At 44.3% G+C, this 18,901-nt stretch overlaps 1 protein-coding gene across 4 annotated transcripts; it reads left to right on the top strand.

The window, feature by feature from the left end:
- The first annotated feature begins 366 nt into the window (after window positions 1-366).
- On the top strand, window positions 367-11,579 carry LOC112562309. 4 transcript variants are annotated; one of them, XM_025235487.1, is made up of 5 exons: window positions 367-676; window positions 877-920; window positions 1,511-1,576; window positions 5,606-5,657; window positions 6,550-11,575. In XM_025235487.1, exons 1-5 carry the CDS (start codon window positions 512-514, stop codon window positions 7,597-7,599), a joined length of 1,377 nt encoding a protein of 458 aa, XP_025091272.1. In that variant the 5' UTR covers window positions 367-511; the 3' UTR covers window positions 7,600-11,575. The 4 variants fall into 4 exon arrangements, with proteins under 4 accessions (XP_025091272.1, XP_025091289.1, XP_025091280.1 ...); XM_025235504.1 differs by lacking the exons at window positions 367-676; window positions 877-920 and adding an exon at window positions 987-1,302 and having other exon boundaries at window positions 6,550-11,579; XM_025235495.1 differs by lacking the exons at window positions 367-676; window positions 877-920 and adding an exon at window positions 987-1,307 and having other exon boundaries at window positions 6,550-11,579.
- Window positions 11,580-18,901: the final 7,322 nt, after the last annotated feature.

Raw genomic sequence — 18,901 nt, 5'->3', positions numbered from 1 at the left:
GGACGCGACCCCGAGCTAAAATTAGCGCTGAACCCGCAGAGCGGCGATTGCTCCGCGAAGCGCCTATTGCTAAATTGCGCAGTTGTTCCCCAAAAATTTCAGGTCACGAGAGGTGAGGTATATTGAAATGTGGGCGGCCAGAGGGTGTATATCTTGTTCGCAAAGCGTCCTCCCTCCTTCGAACAAACAAAAAAAAAAAAAAGTGTGCGGTGGCTTTGCGAGAACTCGTTGAAACCAGAACACTTGTAGTATCTGTGCACCTACCGACATGCTTGTGACGTTGACTCTATTCATAGATTTCGTCGCGTCCCCCTTCGTCCGCTGGATCATTGGATAAAACGACGGTTGCTTGTGTTTTGGCTGTACTGTGCCGTCTGCTCTCTAAACAGTCGGCCAGTGTTTGCGGCGGTAGCTTTGGCTACGCGAGCCAGGCTCACAAGCGGCTCACTCACTCCCCACACACTCACACACACAACTCGCTGACTGGCGAACCGGTGCTGACGTCATCCGCATGGTGCGCACGCATCGCTTCGCGAAAGATCCAAAGCAGACGACACATGCTGTAGGGTGTTCAATGTTGTGTTGCCGGCCGAAACGTATGGACGTAATGGAACTACCAGCATTTGGTGACCGTGTGTTCCAGGCGGACTTTATTACTAAAAAGCGTTACCGACGGGTAAGTGGCATTGAAATTAAGTTGTAGATTTTCAGTCGTTGAGATTTCACACCGTCATCTCTTCTCTGCAGTTTTTCAAACTTTCACTTTCTTCCGCGTTGACAGATCTATAGACTTCGCTCGCTTCCTTTTCGTTTACGCTAATAATTGATTGTGTTTTGTAAATAATAATAATAACTAGCAGTTCGAATCATTTACAGGGCAAAGTGGAGTATCTGGTCAAATGGAAAGGATATTCCTCAAAGTGAGTATGGCCACTTTCCTATTTCTTTACGTTGATGACCACAGCCATTGAGTGCCGTAGGCTTACGCGAGGCAAGGTTAGCGGGATTTAAAATTCGTTCCCTCATCTGCATAGATAAGTTTCATCGGTGAATGCACGCCACTTGGCCCAGTGCCAGACGTCGTGCAGCAAGCGCAGCTGGAATGCGCTAGTTTCATTTTGTCGCCAGTGTGGAGGAGGAGTAGTATCTCGGTGTTTTTCTATTGTAGTTTTCGGAAGAGGAAGCTGGTGGAAAGTTACGGCTTCGGCTGTTGCCACTGCTGAATGCTTTGAATTTCTGTTTAACTGTGAGATGAATGGTGTGGAATTTCCCTCCATCGCTCAGTTTTTGTGCATTAAATCTGTGAGGTTCGAATTGGTACCGTCACAACTTATTTACAAAGCAGAGAGGAAAATTCATTTATGAAAAATGTAGAAAAGGATAATAATTTCGATTTCAAATTGTTGGGGTAACTCAGTAACAAATGTCCAGAAGCAAACTATTCATCGCCTTCTTCTTAGAGAACCAAATTATAAGAGAATATCAAATAAAATGTTTAAATGCTTTTCAGACACAGCACATGGGAGCCCAAGGAAAACATTCTGGATCCTCTGTTGATAGCGGAATACGAAGCCAAGTAAGTACATGTTAAATTTAACAGTAAGTACATGTAAGATTTTGCAGTTATATTCCACTGTCTTCGGGATCATCATGTATAGAACTTCATCCTGAGTCACACTCGCGTCATTGGGCTTACGTGTACCCAAGGCCGTTGACTCGTGCGCATTCAAACTCGTTGTCGCCCTCAGCATTCAAACGAGTCGGTTTCGCGGTTACGTGGCGTGCGTCCCGTGTTTGTTGTTGGTTGTGGCGGTGGCGTTGCCGCGGGGACTGTATTCCCCTTCCATTCAGCGCCTCGGCTTCGCCGTGCGCTATGCGCTGCACTGCGCTGCTGCGGCTGCTGCTGCTTGCGTGCGCCAGCAGCCGATTCAAGCTTTCCAAGCATTTAGGCTTAAGTCGCTGTTGACGCACGCTGAGAAAGTACGTGCCTACAAAACGCCGACTAAAATCAGTGGGCAGTGCTCATCTGTTACTGTTGCCTTTGCCGCATCGCGGCCCTGACCTTAAATGAGGTAGACCATGCTATGTAAGTATTTATAATTAAGTAACTTAGACAATGGGGGGTATCAGTTTCTAGCGGTAATAAAAATTGTCTGTGCTGTGACTGTGAGGAGGACAGGAATACCACTTTGCGGGAAAAGTGTGTATCTGATCTTCAAGGGGGCAGAACGCTGTTCAGTGATCGTCTGAACACGAGCGATCGTTGATAATTGCAAGTTTGAGAGACTGACGCGGTGAGTGGTATGCCTTCACTGTAGGAGAATGGGTATAATAGAGCTGTGTGCATGCTTGCCTTGCTTTGCCTGCCTACGCGCGTGCGTGCGTGGACTGGTTGTGTGCCTGTGCCTGCATGCTGTGGATCGCGCATGTCGTATCGCGACGCGGCCCCGGAAATCCCCCTTGCTCTGAAATGTTTGGCACTCAGATTATTTTTAGCTCATGCCCTTAAAACATGCTCCACTGCTGCTCAGAGGGTCGCCTGGAAGGCCGCCACCAAATGACAGATGTTTCCCTCCGCGGTCTGCATGAACTTTGTCCCTTGACCTGCCATTCTCTGGTTGTACCCACCCGCGCTCGTCACAAAGCGTCAGCTGTCGATAGTGGTTTTCATAATGTCCGTGTGGTGGTCGGGTGGCACGCTTCACTGGTGGGCCTATGCATGTATGAACTAGTGCGAAGCTTATGCATTTGTTTCTTTGTGTGTGTGTGTCCACGCGCGTGCTTTCGAGAATCGAGAATTCCAGACAACTTGCGATAGTAGTATTTTTTGACTACGATATATAAACAAGCCATAATCCTTGAGTGAGCTGGAATTTATTATAAAGTGACATGTTAGTGACTATACTAGCTCAGTGGTTTCTTCCACTTTCCACCAGATAGTAAATGTCAAGCAGTTACGAAAGATCGATGTTTGCGTGTGGATAAGCTGTCATTCTCAGGTCATGGATTCTAAGCTTGAGTCAGGAACAGCTATCCCAGTTCAGGAGTCTAGGACTTGTATATTTACGTATAATTGTTGCGGGAAGTGTTAGTACCTCACTTAAATCGGGAGTATTTACGAAAGCAACCGCAGGCAACTTTCACTCTTATCACAAGGCTGCCGAAGCAGCCAATGATGTCTGTTCATACTCGATCAGTAGTGAGGAGACACGAGAAAGGTCGTCGCGCTCTGAGGGGGAATCTGTACATGAGTGACTGCCCGTCATGCGCAGAAGGTACGTGAGACCAGACATGAAGGTCATGAAATAGAAAACGTACCTAAACGAGGGTTCTTTTGGGGGCGGTGCATCAGATCAAGGGAGAAATGCATCAGAATTATGGAGGAAACAATCAGCAAGGAGGTAGTAGGGGAGAGAGAGATTTCACAGCGCTCAGGAGATATAGGAAAGATCAGCAGCAAATTTTATGGTCGATAACGAGACGGACACCACAGCAGCCACAGATGGGCCACGCTCTGGTACCAAGGGAGGCAACTCTTGCTGGCAACTGCGTCTCCGATGTTCCTTCCAGAAGACCAGACGCCTGCGACGCACCTCTGTAGATTGAACCATTAGGGGCACATCTACGACTATCAATGAAATGTTAGAAGCCGTTTCTTGTAGCTGTAATGTAATGGGAAGCCACTCTTACGGGTTTTAGAAACACGAGAGAGAAAAGAAACGGTTTACTGTGTTCTAGCCATCAGTTATACCGAAACTGACCATTTTATTATGTCAATAGTACTAGAGAAGTCTTGGTACGGTATCTGAGCATCCCTGCTGGAAGATCTGTCTAAGGCGCCATGATTTAAGCAGTGCATTGTCGGTCAAGGTCAAATATTGGTCATGTGATACCTGCAGACCGCACACCTTCTTGCTTCTATAAACAGAATAATTAGAGTGTGCAAGTCGGGGACCGGGTCAGGGGCGCTTGGCAGCCTTGAGTGCCAGTCGATTCAGACGGACGAGTCCTCATGAAGCCGACGTCACATCGTGATGACGATGACTTCTCCGTGACAGTTAGCAGGGCCGTTGACCGTGAGTAGGTAGATGCGAGTACAAATGGCTGCAAGTAAATAATTTTTTCCTTAATCGAGTCGATCGAGGGCCAGCTGGTCGTCACGATCCGATCTTGTTCAGGCATGCATGATACAGGTGCCGGTATTGAAGGTGCACAAACGTGAGAAACGTTCCAATACAAAGTCGACCTTTAATCGCTGAATGTCATCTTGTGCACGCACACACGTGTTCCATGACCTATATATCTCCTCTCAAGGCTGAACAACTTCTTTCCATACCCCACGTCTTCCTGATTCTACAAGTTTTGCGTCAAGCCTGGGCGTATGCCGACCAGTAAACCCAAAAAATTTGAGGAGGGGGCATTTTATGTCCGTGTTAGGCAGTCGCTTTTGGCCCTTTTTGTAAGAGAGTTCACCCCTGACGCACACACTTGGATTGTGGGTCAGACCTCTCAAGCCAGCACTCGGCTTGAGAATGGAATGCGCCTTACGGTGAAAGGCGGTTGGGGGAGGAGAAGAAAGGGAAGATTTTGCGTATATTTTGCATGTGAATGAAAAAGAAACGTTGTTATTTTCAGTTTCTGAACCAATAACTCTTGCTCATAAAACCGGTGGTAACAGGTATCATGTTCAAGGTTTGGAAAGGTTGGACATAAAGTTCTACGAATTACGGTTTGACTGTGTTTTCTATTGGGTCATTTATTTGCATTTGACAGCTAATGTTGAGAAGGGTGACGCAAAACTGCGCGGATATCTCAGGAAAGGATTGGGGGTGGGGTGGTAGAATAGGAGATCCAAAGCTCTGTAACTCGATCCGAATCAACTGTATTACTGGCCTAAGACATTAGCGTCACCTCGCTGGCCTCGCTCTGTGAAGTGCCTGCAATTTGAATTGGCGAGATAGGGGCCCGCCTGCTTGCAGAAAGGCAGGGGCTGCTGTTTATTGTAGCCGTTTCGTCAATGTTTGCCGTGTCCTTTGCCAGGACGTGTTGCACAGGTTTTACACCGGCATAATTATGGAGGCGTCTTCCGTTAGTCGCTCGACACAACGAAGTCTCTTGAGATAGAACACCGAGAAAGTTTACCACGCCACCCCTGATAAGGGAGGATCGTGTTGACGACGAGCGTTGTAACTTCACTGATGATTGATGGCACGTGATCCACTGACGGCCTTCGACCGTCTCTCTTTCTCGACTTGTAAACTTACTGAGACACGCGCGAAAGGGTTTTTACCCCTGAAATATTTATTAATCACTGTCGGTCTGCGATAATGGAGAAATCTACGAGTACTGCAGTTATCTTTAATACGATCACATGCGTTGTCGGAGAGGTCCATTCACATTCTAAAGCAAGAAAGTGACAGGGACATATAGCACTGCACCTAAAATGTCACATAACAAAAGGGATTGTTTTGTACATTTGCTTTAATCGATCGCGCCATATTTTGCTGATTGACTCTCGCTTTTATAGTATAGTACGATGTAAAACACCTGAAAACACCTGCTTGCAGACAGGATGCTATATTATTGATTTCTTCTCGTGTTGCAGGCGAATGGAGTGGCGAAAACGACAGAGGCTTATTCGCAAAAGACGGAATCAGGTAGGTGATGGCAGTTGGCTGTTGTGAGCAGGACGGCTTTTGTTGTCGGAAAGGGGAATATATATATAGGTTGCGCTATTCTTTGAGAAATACGTGCTCATCCGCAAAATCTTGGCGCCTCTTTATAGATATATTAATAATGGAGAAAAAAGGATGTGACTAACTTAAGGTAAGAGGGTGTAGTCCTTAAGTGACACATCCACAACCTACCTGAACTTATCATCCCTCTTCTGTTATCAAAGACGCTCTTTGGTTGCTTGGTAACGAAACAAGGAAGATAATTTCCTGTAGGTGGCACTGTCACTTAAGAACACGTACTTTGATAGTTCAATCTAGTGTCACTGATTTTGTTTAAAGCACATTCAGATGAGCCAAGCGTGCAAGCGGGGATCTGATGCTTACTGGTTGGTAACGAACGACAAGAAAGGGGCAATTTGATGGAAGGAAGACTGTAAAAAAGTTCAAACTTTTAAACCATTAGTAGGATGCATATTTTTTCTAGTTGTTGGGTAAAGATCAGTCTGAGGTACTTTTTCCACAAATCCCGGCTATATCCCGCTCTTCCATTTTTGAGATGCAATCCAAACAACACCATGCGAGAAAGAAATCAACAACACAGACGTGATGATTGTACACAAATATGTTCACGTTGTAAAGGTTTCCGCCAATGGAAGAGCTGGAAACGAATGTTAATTAATCACATAGCGACATCTTTATTTTGACTCCTTTCCCCCCACTAGAGCATGGTGATGTTTGTAGCCGTGAGGGGAGTAATTTGGGGAAATACTACCTTGCACTGAGCGTTACCCAACTAATTAAAAAATGATTTATAATGAAATGTAAGCAAAAGAATTTTGAAAAAAAATTGACGTTTAGATTTTGTTTTGCTCAGCGCGAGGAGAGCCCGCCGTCGAGCTCAGCGTCCAGTGAAGAGGATGACAGTGAGCATGACTGCACCGCCTCTGCTACTGGCAGCCGCAAGGTGGCGCCAGAGGAGGAGTCGGAGGCCTGTCACCTCGTGACCAAACGCCCCTCCTGGACCTACAACCCAGCCGGCGTGAGGCGAGATCACTCCGTTATGTCTGACTGCAGTGACCTGACAATAGGTGAGAGTGCTGAACCGAATGCAGCGGCAGGAGACAACAACAACAACAGCGACACCCGTCGCCGATCCTCGCACAACGATGACGACTTGGACACATCCGCCGGCAGCGAGAACAGGCATATCACTACGACAACCTGCACGATAACGTCGGCAGTTGTTGGTGCAGGGGATTCAGACGATGTCTTCATTCCCGACGACAACTTTGCCACGGCCGATGCAGGTGCACGCGATGATGACACAAAGGTCAAGCTAGAAGAGTTGAGGAGCCCTGCCGTGGCGGAGGTGAAGAGTAAAGACAAATGGCAGAGAGACTACTTCTCCAGTTGTAAGACGGGTTATCAGGACAGTATCAGTGACGTCACACCTGCCTCGACTCCTCCTCCCCCTCCTCTGTCCCCCGGCGCGAAGTCCGTTTCCCTGCAGTCCGCATCGCTCGCGGAGCGCCTCGACAACTTCTCCATTCTGGTTGCGGCAGCGGACTCACTGGAGAAGCAAGATAACTACATCGCCGATCGCCGTAAAGACCATCAAAATAACAACCACAGCGTCTGCAACAACAACGCCACCATTATCGTCACCAACAGCAAGAATGGCAATAGCTGCAGCGGAGCGGCGCAGCCTTTCTGGGGTGTTCCGATGGACATCGACGACAGCGAGTGCAGCCGTCATGCCGCCGATAGCACCTTCTCTCGGCCCCGGACACACCTGTGGTACCCACCGTCAGACGAGCCTCCTCTGAAAGTAACTGTCACGGACGTCACCTGTAATTGTCTCCGTGTGACAATCGTGGAGAGCCCGACGGAAAGAGGCTTCTTCAAGAACTATGGCAACACCTAAAGAGCTATCGCAGACACTTTTCTCAAGAAAATCGCTCCAGCAGACATATTACCCGCATATCGCGCGTATAATGTGGCCTTTTTGTGGCGACAAAGGACCACTGGCTACGTCACATGACCATTTGGTTACTACAGTGGACCACTAGGTACAATAAACGAACCATTGGTGACGACAAAAGACCACTGGTTACTGCACAGGCCACTCGCGGAGTCCAGATATCGTGACTGGTCGTGGCTGTCAGTGACCGAAGCTAAAGAGAAAGGAAGTGTGCGCGTGTGAAGGAATTTTATCAGATTCTCGGAGGAGGCTGTATCGGACATCTTGATACCATGACAATATATTTTTGAACGAGAACTTTACTGGATATCGTCAACACAGGATGTAGTAGACCTATGAGATGACAGTCAATGTTAATTCCATTTCTTCCCCAAAGAAAAACACTTAGATCAGAGGTTCAGTGTCACATTTATTAGGAAAACAAATAGTTTTAGGAGGGCGGGAGGTGTTGTAAGGGTGAGTGGGTTTGATATATTCTTCTTGTTCCTAATCACCCTCAGTGGCGCATAGGGCCGCAATTTGTATTTTTGGTTTCTGTAGCAGGGGTTGTTTTATAGGGTGGAGTTGCTAGCCCCACGCCCCAAGCTCCTTAATCCGGGCTTGTGACCCGCAGGTTGGCCGGGGGGGGGGGGATTCCAGCCGCAGTTGGGTTTAATGTATAGGCGATTCTTATACTGAAAACTATATAACCTCTACAGTGAGCAACTGATTTTCGTCTGTTACAGTTTTCCTTTATGCTTTCCATTGTAGTAAATCATATGGTACGTGGGTATTTTTGCATGTAACAGCGAGGCATTGCATTCCTGAGTTTGAATCACTGCTGGCATAGCACCGGCAGATAAGTGTGAAGTGTGCTAAACAAATGAATACACATCCCCAGGTGGTTTGTCAACAGCGACTAATGGCCTACTGCGCGTTATCAGCCAGTAGTAATCACATCGCATCGAGGCTTTTTTTTTTTGGTATGTACTCCACAATCCTCGAGATGTTTTTTAAAGTGATACAGTTTCACATGTGTACGATGTTAAAACTGCGATGACATTGTCAGTGCACACAACACAGTGATGCTGGGAAAAGGTTGAATTAGATTTTGAATCTTTGGGGTTCTGTAAATGAACTTATTCTCGCTTTCGCGAGGACAGCTTGATTCACTCGTCGTGCGAGTTGCAGCTGATACACAAAGGGCGATCTTCGACGAACAGCAACAGGATTTTGAGGACTAGACAGATTATCTTCCAGCGCATGTTTTTTTTTTTTAAGCCAGAGGGGAAGAATAGTTTTGTTGTCCTTCACTAATGTAGCTTTTGTTTGGCCTCGTATGGTCAAGTACGTTCCTTGCTGCAGGGGTCATAGGTGAAGCGCTCAGCACGTGTATCAGAGGATCGCACACATGCCTTGTACGTCTGCTCGACGTGATGCTGGTAGAGGCTTCGTTGTTTACGCTGGCAGTAAGGCATGCCTAAGTGGCTTGTCAGCCAGGAGCGAATGCACAGTCACCTGACTAGTGAAAGCTTGTTTTGATCGTAGTTACAATTTTGACGCGCTGGAATCTTGTCTGGCTTTTTTCAGTCCGAAGGAGTGAGTTATTGTACTTAGAGCTGTAAAAACAACTGTTGAAGAAGGCTAATTTTGAGCCGACTGACTGAACGTTAAGATAAGGTGTCACCTTTTTGCTTTTGCCACGCGCTTTTATTGAAGTTTGAGAGACTTTTTTTCTTGCACTTCTTGCATTTGCACTTAAATTCTTAGGATTTGAAAAACATGGCCACTGATTTTACCACGCAGATAATGTCGCTATTGCTCTCGAAGACTATACATCTGGAACATTTTACATTTGTTTTGATAAACATCACTAAAGTTTTACAAACTTGCACCTTCATGTCTGTGCATACTGTTCCTCAACCCTTCACTCGATGTTTTTTTTTTAAAAGTCCGCTTTAAAAAATCGGACAATGAAGTCAATAAAGAGTTAGAACATTTGTCCTTACCCTGCAAGTCGAAACAGGTGACTGAATATTTGAGTCAACTGACCTTGACAACTTCCGTTACCCGTTCTCTGCCAGAAACATCTCCTCCCAAAAATACACAAAAAGCAAAAAGAAACGTTATTCATTGGAGTTAATTATCTCCCAATCAAGCGCATATACACCGCCAACTGCTAAACATGTTTTTGTTACTGGTTGAGCATCGAGGGTTGCTATGGTCTTTTGAGATAAAAAAAAAAAAAAAATACGCGCGGAATCAACTTGCTTCGCAAAGAAATACGCGCTTTTTATGTAAATTGGGTTCTTTTGTGATCGAGGCTACTCGACATAGTTACATTTGTTCATTTTTGACTCCATTGATCTGGAGATGACTTGTAATTAATTCTTGTTCGCATGTTTATATTCTAAAGTTCATTTACTGAAAGAAAAGCAAAAGCAACTGATAGTAAACATATAAGTTTTGCTGTTTGTAATAGACTAACTATTCTTATTGGTTTTAAGTGATATTTTTCAGTTATATGTTTACATTCATAATTGACATTTTGTTTTGGTCATTTTGTGCGACAACAACATGGAAACAGCCTGCAAACATAAAAGTAAAACTGTATGCAGAGAGTATGTCATTATCAACGAGACTACTGTTACTTCTAGTATGTATCTCATCTCGTCTCTCCTTTAATGAGACAAAAGATCTCGCACTTTTCATAGTTAACGCGGCATCTGCTCATCATCAGTAGAAAGACTTGAGCAAGTCCAGTCTGGAAAGCAGTAGGGTATGAGCTATCTCATCAGCTGATATCTTTAAGAAGTTCGATCTCAAGAGGTTTTTGGTATTTCAGTCCTGACTCGTTCTCATGCAGGTGTGCTTCTATTTTATTTGATAAAACAATGATCACACACGAGTCCCATCTCAGCACCAAAATCAAGCTGTCGCTGGTGTTATGTAACTGAAGTTTGCATCCCAAATCCAGAATTAGCACATGAACATCGTCGAGCACGCCTGCGTTGAAATATACTATTAGCGTCTCCTTAAACTTGTCATAAGTTAAAAAAAAATTGTTTCTGCTTCTTGGTACTGTACAGTCTTGTAATAAGATCCGAATAGGCTGAACAATGTGTTTACAATATCAATGACAGACGTGCACGCCAGGAACCACTCATGCTTAATGTTTTTTTAAAGATTTTAAATGGACGTATACGCAATGCACACTGAACGCTACTTACTTTTTCAAGTCTTTAATCGACTTACCATCTTAAGCTGGAACAGAATGAAATCCTGCTTGACTGGGTTTTTTTGTCCAATGACTAAGGCGAGCAAAGCCGACTTCGTCAGGTTATTTCAAAGAATGCTTGGTGCAGGATATGTCCATTGGGGCGTTTACAGATGATTGCGTGTCACTCCAACATGTTTGAATGATATGCAGAATAAAATGCTGATTTGTTTTGTAAGCTTGAGATCTTGAGTTGCTCCAAGACCTCGATGCTGAGTTTCTGAAAACGATTATAGTGCTGGTAGCGTTCGTCGGTTTGGGGTGCGCGCATACGCTGGCATGTGCTCAACAGAAGGCCTTGATTGGAAAGAGAAATCGAATGTTTTTTTCCTAAGCAGATGTTCACAATTCTAGTCTTTTAAATCTTATTGCCTTATCCTTTATCATGTTGACATTGACCTTTATTTAGTTCATCATCTTGGCACTTCACGGTTGACGAGAACGCTGACGTTCACAGAGATGGTTTATGAACAGCGACAGTCAAAAGTGGTTCTTGACGGTGACAGTCAAAGATGGTTTGGTCATTACTGTTGGCACTGTGAATTCTTGAGTGACAGACTGATGATGTACAGTACATTGAAAAGCGAAAGTCTTTCCGGGCAGTGTTGCCTATGTTCAAAAATAGCAAAAAATACGTAGTGATTTATTTACGTAAAAAAATTTGAAAAAATATGGAATGAGTCATGTTTTTTGTTATTTGATGGAAAGAAGAAAGAAAGGAGAGAGAAAGAGAAGACAGAGTTGTGTTATAGCAACAGATGCATGCAAACCCATACACATATGTAAGCTGAAAGTTATTTGTTTCAAGAAAACAGTTTCATTCAAAGTTGAAGAAAGCGAACACACACACTAATAAAAAACTAATAAACACACACTAATAAAAATGAATAAGCAGAAAGCAAACGGACCTTTCTCGATCAAAGTTCTTTTCTTGAACAAATAAAATCTTCAAATATTCCACCTTTTTTTCTAACAAAAGACACTTTATGCTCATCAAGTCTAAATATTAATTATCTATGACAATCCCCAGTATAGCCCTATAAGTCGTGTTGAGTAGTTCTGCTGTGGCAAGTCCAGACTCAGACGTCACACTAGTACTGTGCTAATCGTGCTCGGCAGGTAGAGCTCGTTACAAACAGCACCTCAATCGACAGGTGAGGCATGAGCTACTCGTGAGTCACCGAAGAATGCACGGCACCTTAACCTCCAACAGAGAAGCGTCAAGACTCAACACCTACACACAGCTAAACCCTTCAGCTGAGCACTCAGGTGTAATACAAAACAAAACAAACACTAGTAGCTTCTGCCGGCTTTCGTCAAGGCAACAGCTGCAACATATCTTTCTGTCTATCCGTGTAAAAAAACACTCTGCCCGGTATCGAGAACACGCGAAGACGATGATAACAGTAGACCTGCTTTTTTCCAGCATGTCGTGCTCTATATTTTCAAAAGGTAAATACGTAGTGTCTGGGGCATGCTGGGTAACCCATCCTGACGTCACGGTTATGCATCGTCAAGAGGTCCGTTATTACCTACAGCCCCAGTCGACGTAGTTGTGGTCTTTGGTGATGGTTATTGCACAATGCAGACAAAACTGTGAGTAAACTTTTGCAAATGCTAACTCCTCCTACTGATGATGTCGCGGCTAAAGGTAACCCACCCAAAATATTAATGATGGTTTGGAAGACTACCCTTATCTGGTGTCTTTACAGCTTCAAGAAGAATCTTTTTTAGAATAAAGTCAGATATTCAGTGGGGCGCGGTTTAATCTCAGGTGGATGATTAAAGTTTTGGTTTGCAGTCTTGTAGACCTTTAAACGATCCCAGCACGAGGCTTATCTAAGTTGTGGGGGAGTGCTTACGAGTGTTTACGAAATCAGACGCAACGTGCGGAGTGCATCTTGAAGGTCTGTCGGTGCATTACCTCCCTTTTTCACGATTAGCACGTGCGAGACATCAACAGATTGCGATAGTGAGGTGCACACACTGTACGATTCCTTGTATTCGCGCCCCGGTGTTCCGAGGTGTGTCACGCCTCCTTTTGTGACCCCAGCCTCCAGGCGGCCTCATGTTGGTGACTGTAAGAAAACTGTAAGACCTGCTGGTGGCGGCATAAACAACCCCGACCTTCTAAGACACATTCCTTGGGCGTCCTGGTGTTTTATTCGCCAAGGAATGGTTGAAATGTAAATGAGTTTGTTTTTGTTCTACGGTTCGCTGGATACGTCTTCCACATGCACATCGGAATTTCCTCCGTCGAGACAGATTGTCTTTTCAGAGGTCAGCAACTTCTCGGTCTGACCCGTCAACTATGACCTTTCTCAGCTACAAAATCTTGGCAACGTGTCGGTTGACATTTCTGGCAACTAAAGTGCCTCGCCTTGTTCTGCAAGGCTGACGGGGGTACTTGGAAGTGACTGCTCGAAAGTATTTCCGGTGTTGCGCGACGAAGACCACGAAGGATGTCAAATCGGGAAATCACGTGGTCACACCAAGCAGACGACTCGTTCTTCTGGCGGAATCTTCTTCGTTTCCGCCTGCTTCAACCACTCGGTTCCCTACAGGAAATTCAGTGCGTTCCTTGCTGGTGGGTATATTTAGATCCTCGACGAGAAATAATTAAAAGAAAAAAAAATGGTAAGAAAAACGATTTGATCTTGTAACGGGCTTTCAAAAAAATCAGCGAAGCGGTTATTTTAACTACACTTCCTTGTAGGGTGTTTAGATGTTTATCACATTTCTCTCAGGATGTGACATAAATAACCAGGAAAGTGTGGTATATAATCACGCACACTTATTTACACACATGGGTAAGAGAGATGAAGGATATTTAATTTTAAAGTAAATAAAAAATATTGAAAAATTCGTAACATATATTGCCTAGACCCGCTCATATCTTGTATAGAGATGCCTGTTAAACAATGTCAGTGGGCGCACTTTGATCGCGATGACAAACAGGAGATATGTTAGAAATATATGCGTGCAAAATGAACATATTGATACTACTGCGTTCAGTAGATGCTTAGCGTTTAAAGAGTATAGATAGCATGGGTTCTGATAGTTCTTTATAGGCTTATAAAGTGTAAATGATCGGTAATAATTATTAATAAAGAATTTCATAATTTGATAAATCTGCCCCCATGACAGTTTAACCTGACAATTAAATGTCGCAGATTGTGGACGGAGCTTTGTTGACTGTTTGCTTCTGACAGCGTTTTCTATTTCGCGGAAACTGAGATCAAACAGTGCGACTGAGGGGTTGGCGAGGAAACAATCAAGCCTCCACACCAACAACAATGAGGTCAGAGGTTGGGTCAGAGAGAGACAGGGCGATGCCCTGTTTACGCCGCGTGTCGCCTGTTCATCATGACAACAAACATCCGCCATCTTTCCTCGAGACTAAACAGCACACCAGTCGTGTCACTATTGCCACCATTTTCTTTTGTTGATGTTATTGTTTCACTGTTGCTGTCGTTTCTGTTATCTCCGAGCGAACTTTCAACTTAACTTGCATGAGTTTATTCAATTTTATTCAGCAGAACGACTGGAAACACACTTAAAAGAACTGCTGTTTATTTGTGAGCATTTATCCTAGTTTGGGTCTTTTGTGATTCTTGATGGGACAACATCAGTTTTGCTGACAGAAATAGCTGTGTCTACAATCAGAAATGTTCCTGAGTGGGGATGGACAATTTATAAGAGGAAACGGCTGAAAAATATCGCAGTCCGTTGTGTATTAGCATCCACTCATCGATTCAGACAAAACTAGACAATGTGAGGGGAGTGAATTGTCGTCTTAATCTTTTTGTTTTCCTAGAGCATTCAGTTAGCGGTAGAAGGCACGCCCAGTCAGACATGTTGATGGTAACCGACAGTAACAAAGTCATCATTGTAATTTGTCTCTATTTTTCATCCTGACATCTGTTTGCGCTCTCAGGGCTGATCGCGAAGGTGAAGGGCGCAAGCGTGGCTCGATTGTTTCCGGATGGTGTTGGGCGGAGACTACTCTGAATAACAGAGAATCGTCAGCTTGTTCTCCACTTTAGTCACCATCATCACCCCAAGTTTCAAGGACACCAGTACCTGCTGACAGTAAACCTCGTTCAGTGACTTCTTTCAGCCATGCCCTTAAGGGTTGTCCTTACATGCTTGTCCAATCTGGGCTTTGCGTCATTTTGGGTCAGGCACATCATTTTATCAGAATCAGACTTGCACATTAGAAGACACTAATAATTCAATTTAATTGCCATGCCACGTAGGTTGGTTATGGACAGTCAGGCAGTCAATGAATTTCTTAAAATCTTAAAATGGAGAGACGATTACGTCCAACAGTTGGATCCAGTTTGCAGTTCTGTAAGCGCAAAATAGTAAAAGTCCATCAAGGTGTATTACGGAGTACATGTAGAGGAATTTCAGAGCACACAGCTGACTATTTCTTGTCCAGTAGTACCCTGTATGACTACTTAGTCTGAGATGATAACCTGTAGGACTCCTTATCTTTTTGTGTCATCCCTTATTGCATTCCTTGCATATTTTCACACCACCTTCAAGACACCGAAGCTTGTTCTATTTTTATCCCGAAGACTTTCAGGTGGAGCACCATCCTTTTGGTAAAGCGTGTCCTTACATCCTTGCAATGACCCTTGTTTGTTGATCTGTCATCTGTCATACCACTGAATGCTGACACTATTCGCTTTTCACCTCGTGACCTGTTATTTAGTCACCTGTGTATATACTATCCTACTGTCGTCTCTTGCACAATCACCTGTCCAGGGTCATCATCAGCACACTCCTCGATTCATCAATGTGTAGAAGTATGGGGACCTCCAGAGATGACTGCTGTGGGGTGGGGTGGAGGAGGGGGAAGGGAGGGCAATGTTGTCCAGAAATAACTTCTTATTAACTCCTTCAGTCTGCATGGAGACGTTAAAAGGGCTTCGGTTCTCATCCTCTTGCTACGCTTGTTGAAATCCCCTATCGATCAGCGAACTAAAATAGACAACTGATCGATACCGAACATTCTCGAGACCCTCCTTCACAGCTAAAGCTTCAGACACACGACGCAAAGTGGGAGACAGGGGCACATAACATCAGCCCGACAACCGCTCTCCATCCTTCCCCTCTCCTCCCTCACCAACTCCACAACGAGCAAACAACTAAGTCTATGGGCAACAACGTGTTTACGTCACTGACATCGACTTCTACTGTCACTAAAGACAAAACAAGATATGCGCACATTTTACACCGTTTATTATAGAAATCCTGTCCTTGCGCATGTGCTGTTTTCCACTTCCGCTGTGCGAGAACCTTTAGAGATTTTTTTATGTCTGCAGGGACCAAAAAAAACATTTTTTTTCTCTCTTCCCGTTTCTTCATCACTCCCGCGGTGCGTGATTTGTGTCAAGGCCAATGTGCTGCCTAGCTCCGAGTGTGATTTACAGCCTATTAGCAGATCTTGGTGTCACAATGTCAAGGTTCTGGCACTGTGACCAGGACAATCATCTGACAGGGCGTGGGTGGGAGGCAACTAGTGATTTATACCAAGCCAGCAAACAAGGCTGTATCACTGCAAAGCATCTTGTTTTCAGGAAGTGTCACACACAGAGAAAAAGAAAAATAAGAATAGGGTGCCCAAGACGGGAAATGAACCCAGGACGTTCAATTTTTCCTGTATTGGTGAGTAAGACAGATGACCATCTCTGATGAACGTCAGTAAACCTCAGTCCCTCTCACTCAAAGTTACCTACCACCAAGGGTTTAAAATGGAAGCAGTCTGTCAAAGCACACCTGTGCAACATCACGCCGCGCACCAACAAAACAGTTTCATGGTCTCACTAATCATTCAACGACAGCTGCCGTGCAGCTGACTGAACACCCACACTGCATTCAGTAAAACCTGAGCCTTCACAAATTTCGAATCATTTTTTTTTCTTTATCCTACAAATAAGCTGTCCCTTTGAACTAAATGCCCGTGTAATTACAGCTCAAAGGCACAACCTTACCCTGACATAAACATGTGAACTTTCTACTTCTGAAAATAGCTGTTTGGCCACAGTTTGTAAACTTTTTGCATTTAACGAAACAAATATGACCATTTGTTTGTTTTATTTTAGGTTCTTCTGTCCTTCCAACAATTCAACGTAGCTATCAAACCATCTACAAATAATAATAAAACTAATAAATGACTAGCAAATATACTTTAAACCTTTACCTCTGTCATCGTTAGAATGGATGTAGATATTAAAACACCGGAGCACAAAATTAAAAATAATTATGAACTAAAGTATATTGTGACAATGTGTCTAGTTTTTTAATCTTAAGATTCAAGTCTTCTCTTAAACCCTAGACTGATTTCAACACAGGGGTGAGCTCCTTCCTCAAAACTAGACTACGTGGCAACAGGATATGAGGGTCTCCCCCTGAAGCCAAACTACGTGGCTATATGGTCATAGTGTCCTTGTGAAGCTAAACTACGTGGCCGTATGATCATAGTCTCCCTCTGAAGCCAAACTTAGTGGCTACAAGCATGTACCAGCTATCTTAGGAACACTTTATTATGTTTATTTATTTCCTCGTGCTGAGAACTAGGTATCATTGATGAGTTACGAGGAGTATGTTTACACCACCACTCTATGCTACCACTCCCAACACAAACACCGCCATGATACTGTTAGGCACCCTGAAGAAGCCTCTACCCGTTGTCGGGCTGTAGGTTTCCCTAAAAAGCCCGAGTGCAGGACCTCAAGATGCTGGCCATCTGTCTGTCTGACTGTCAATAACAAGGTAAGGAAATGAAGTTACTGCAAGCATGAGACGTCCAGCCCAACCTGCTTTCATTTTCCACTCCTTTATCATCGATGTCGGCACACTACCTTCACTACAAACTCACCATGATCTAAAAATTATTTCAAATGATTAGTTACTGATTATCTACAATACATACACATGAAATACTTGGAACATTTTAAAGTTTTAGTCATGACAAAAGTTCTGTGATGATCAGACGGTTTAGTTATGATGCCCTGTTGGATTCAGTTCCGTTCATTCAAAGTTCGGTTCAATAGGCCACCGAGACATCATCATCTATCATCCTATACCATCGTCGCAATAGTGTTGATGTATACTTACAGCAGAGTGAGTGAACGAGTGAGAAAAATGCTTGCAGCACGTTGAAAGGGCTGCGAGTACATGTGCGCCCATGCGTTTAGTGAGGGCTTTTAGGGAGACAGAAAGTGCGAGAAGAGGAGACGTATTCATTACGTTGTCAGCACGTAGAGCTCACACAACCTCCGTTGTCTCCCCGCCCCGACTCCCTTTCCCCCTTAGCCGCTCCCTCTCCCTCTTTCAATATGTGCGCCTGCGTGGCTGAGTGTGCGTCATGTATGAGTTCTGGTGTGTGTGCATGTGTGCTGCATGTGTGCGCGTTTGTAGTGATTTTTTTAATAATTTTGTAACGATCTTAGCACAGGAAGACCCAAGAACGAAAAACGTGAAAACCCATCCGCAGGAAATGAGATAGTCATCTGTTGCGGATGTTGAAGTCAGCTTCACTTTCAGCCCCCCGAAAACCCACACAGAGCTACTGTGTAAAGCTGCCTCCACGGGGGTGTCGCTGCAGCTTGGTTTTGCTTACCCATAATGCACCAGCATCTGTATGGTCGCCTGTCTTCACGTCCAGTGCCCTTCTCTCTTTTTGTGGTCATCGCTACCATCGATACAATACCTCGATCCTCTAAAACAATTTCATGTCGGACTAATTGAAAAGTAATGTAGCCACTTGAAAAGGAATACATGACAAATTTTCTGTTCGGTTATTTTTCTTTAAGTCGAAGCATGCAAACAAACAAAAACAAAAACGAAACCAAAAAAAATCTAGGAGTCTTGTCAGGTGTTGCGACATGTTGAGGGCAGATGTTATGTCACTCCGAGTCAAATAAAACATAGCGGGGTGTCAGCCTCGTTGAAATGTCTTACAGTGCGATATGTCTG

The sequence above is a fragment of the Pomacea canaliculata genome, linkage group LG1, assembly GCF_003073045.1.
Source record: "Pomacea canaliculata isolate SZHN2017 linkage group LG1, ASM307304v1, whole genome shotgun sequence".
NCBI classification, from domain to species: Eukaryota; Metazoa; Mollusca; class Gastropoda; order Architaenioglossa; family Ampullariidae; genus Pomacea; species Pomacea canaliculata.
Note: the sequence above shows the minus strand (reverse complement) of the source record. Positions and strands in the feature narration are given on the sequence as shown.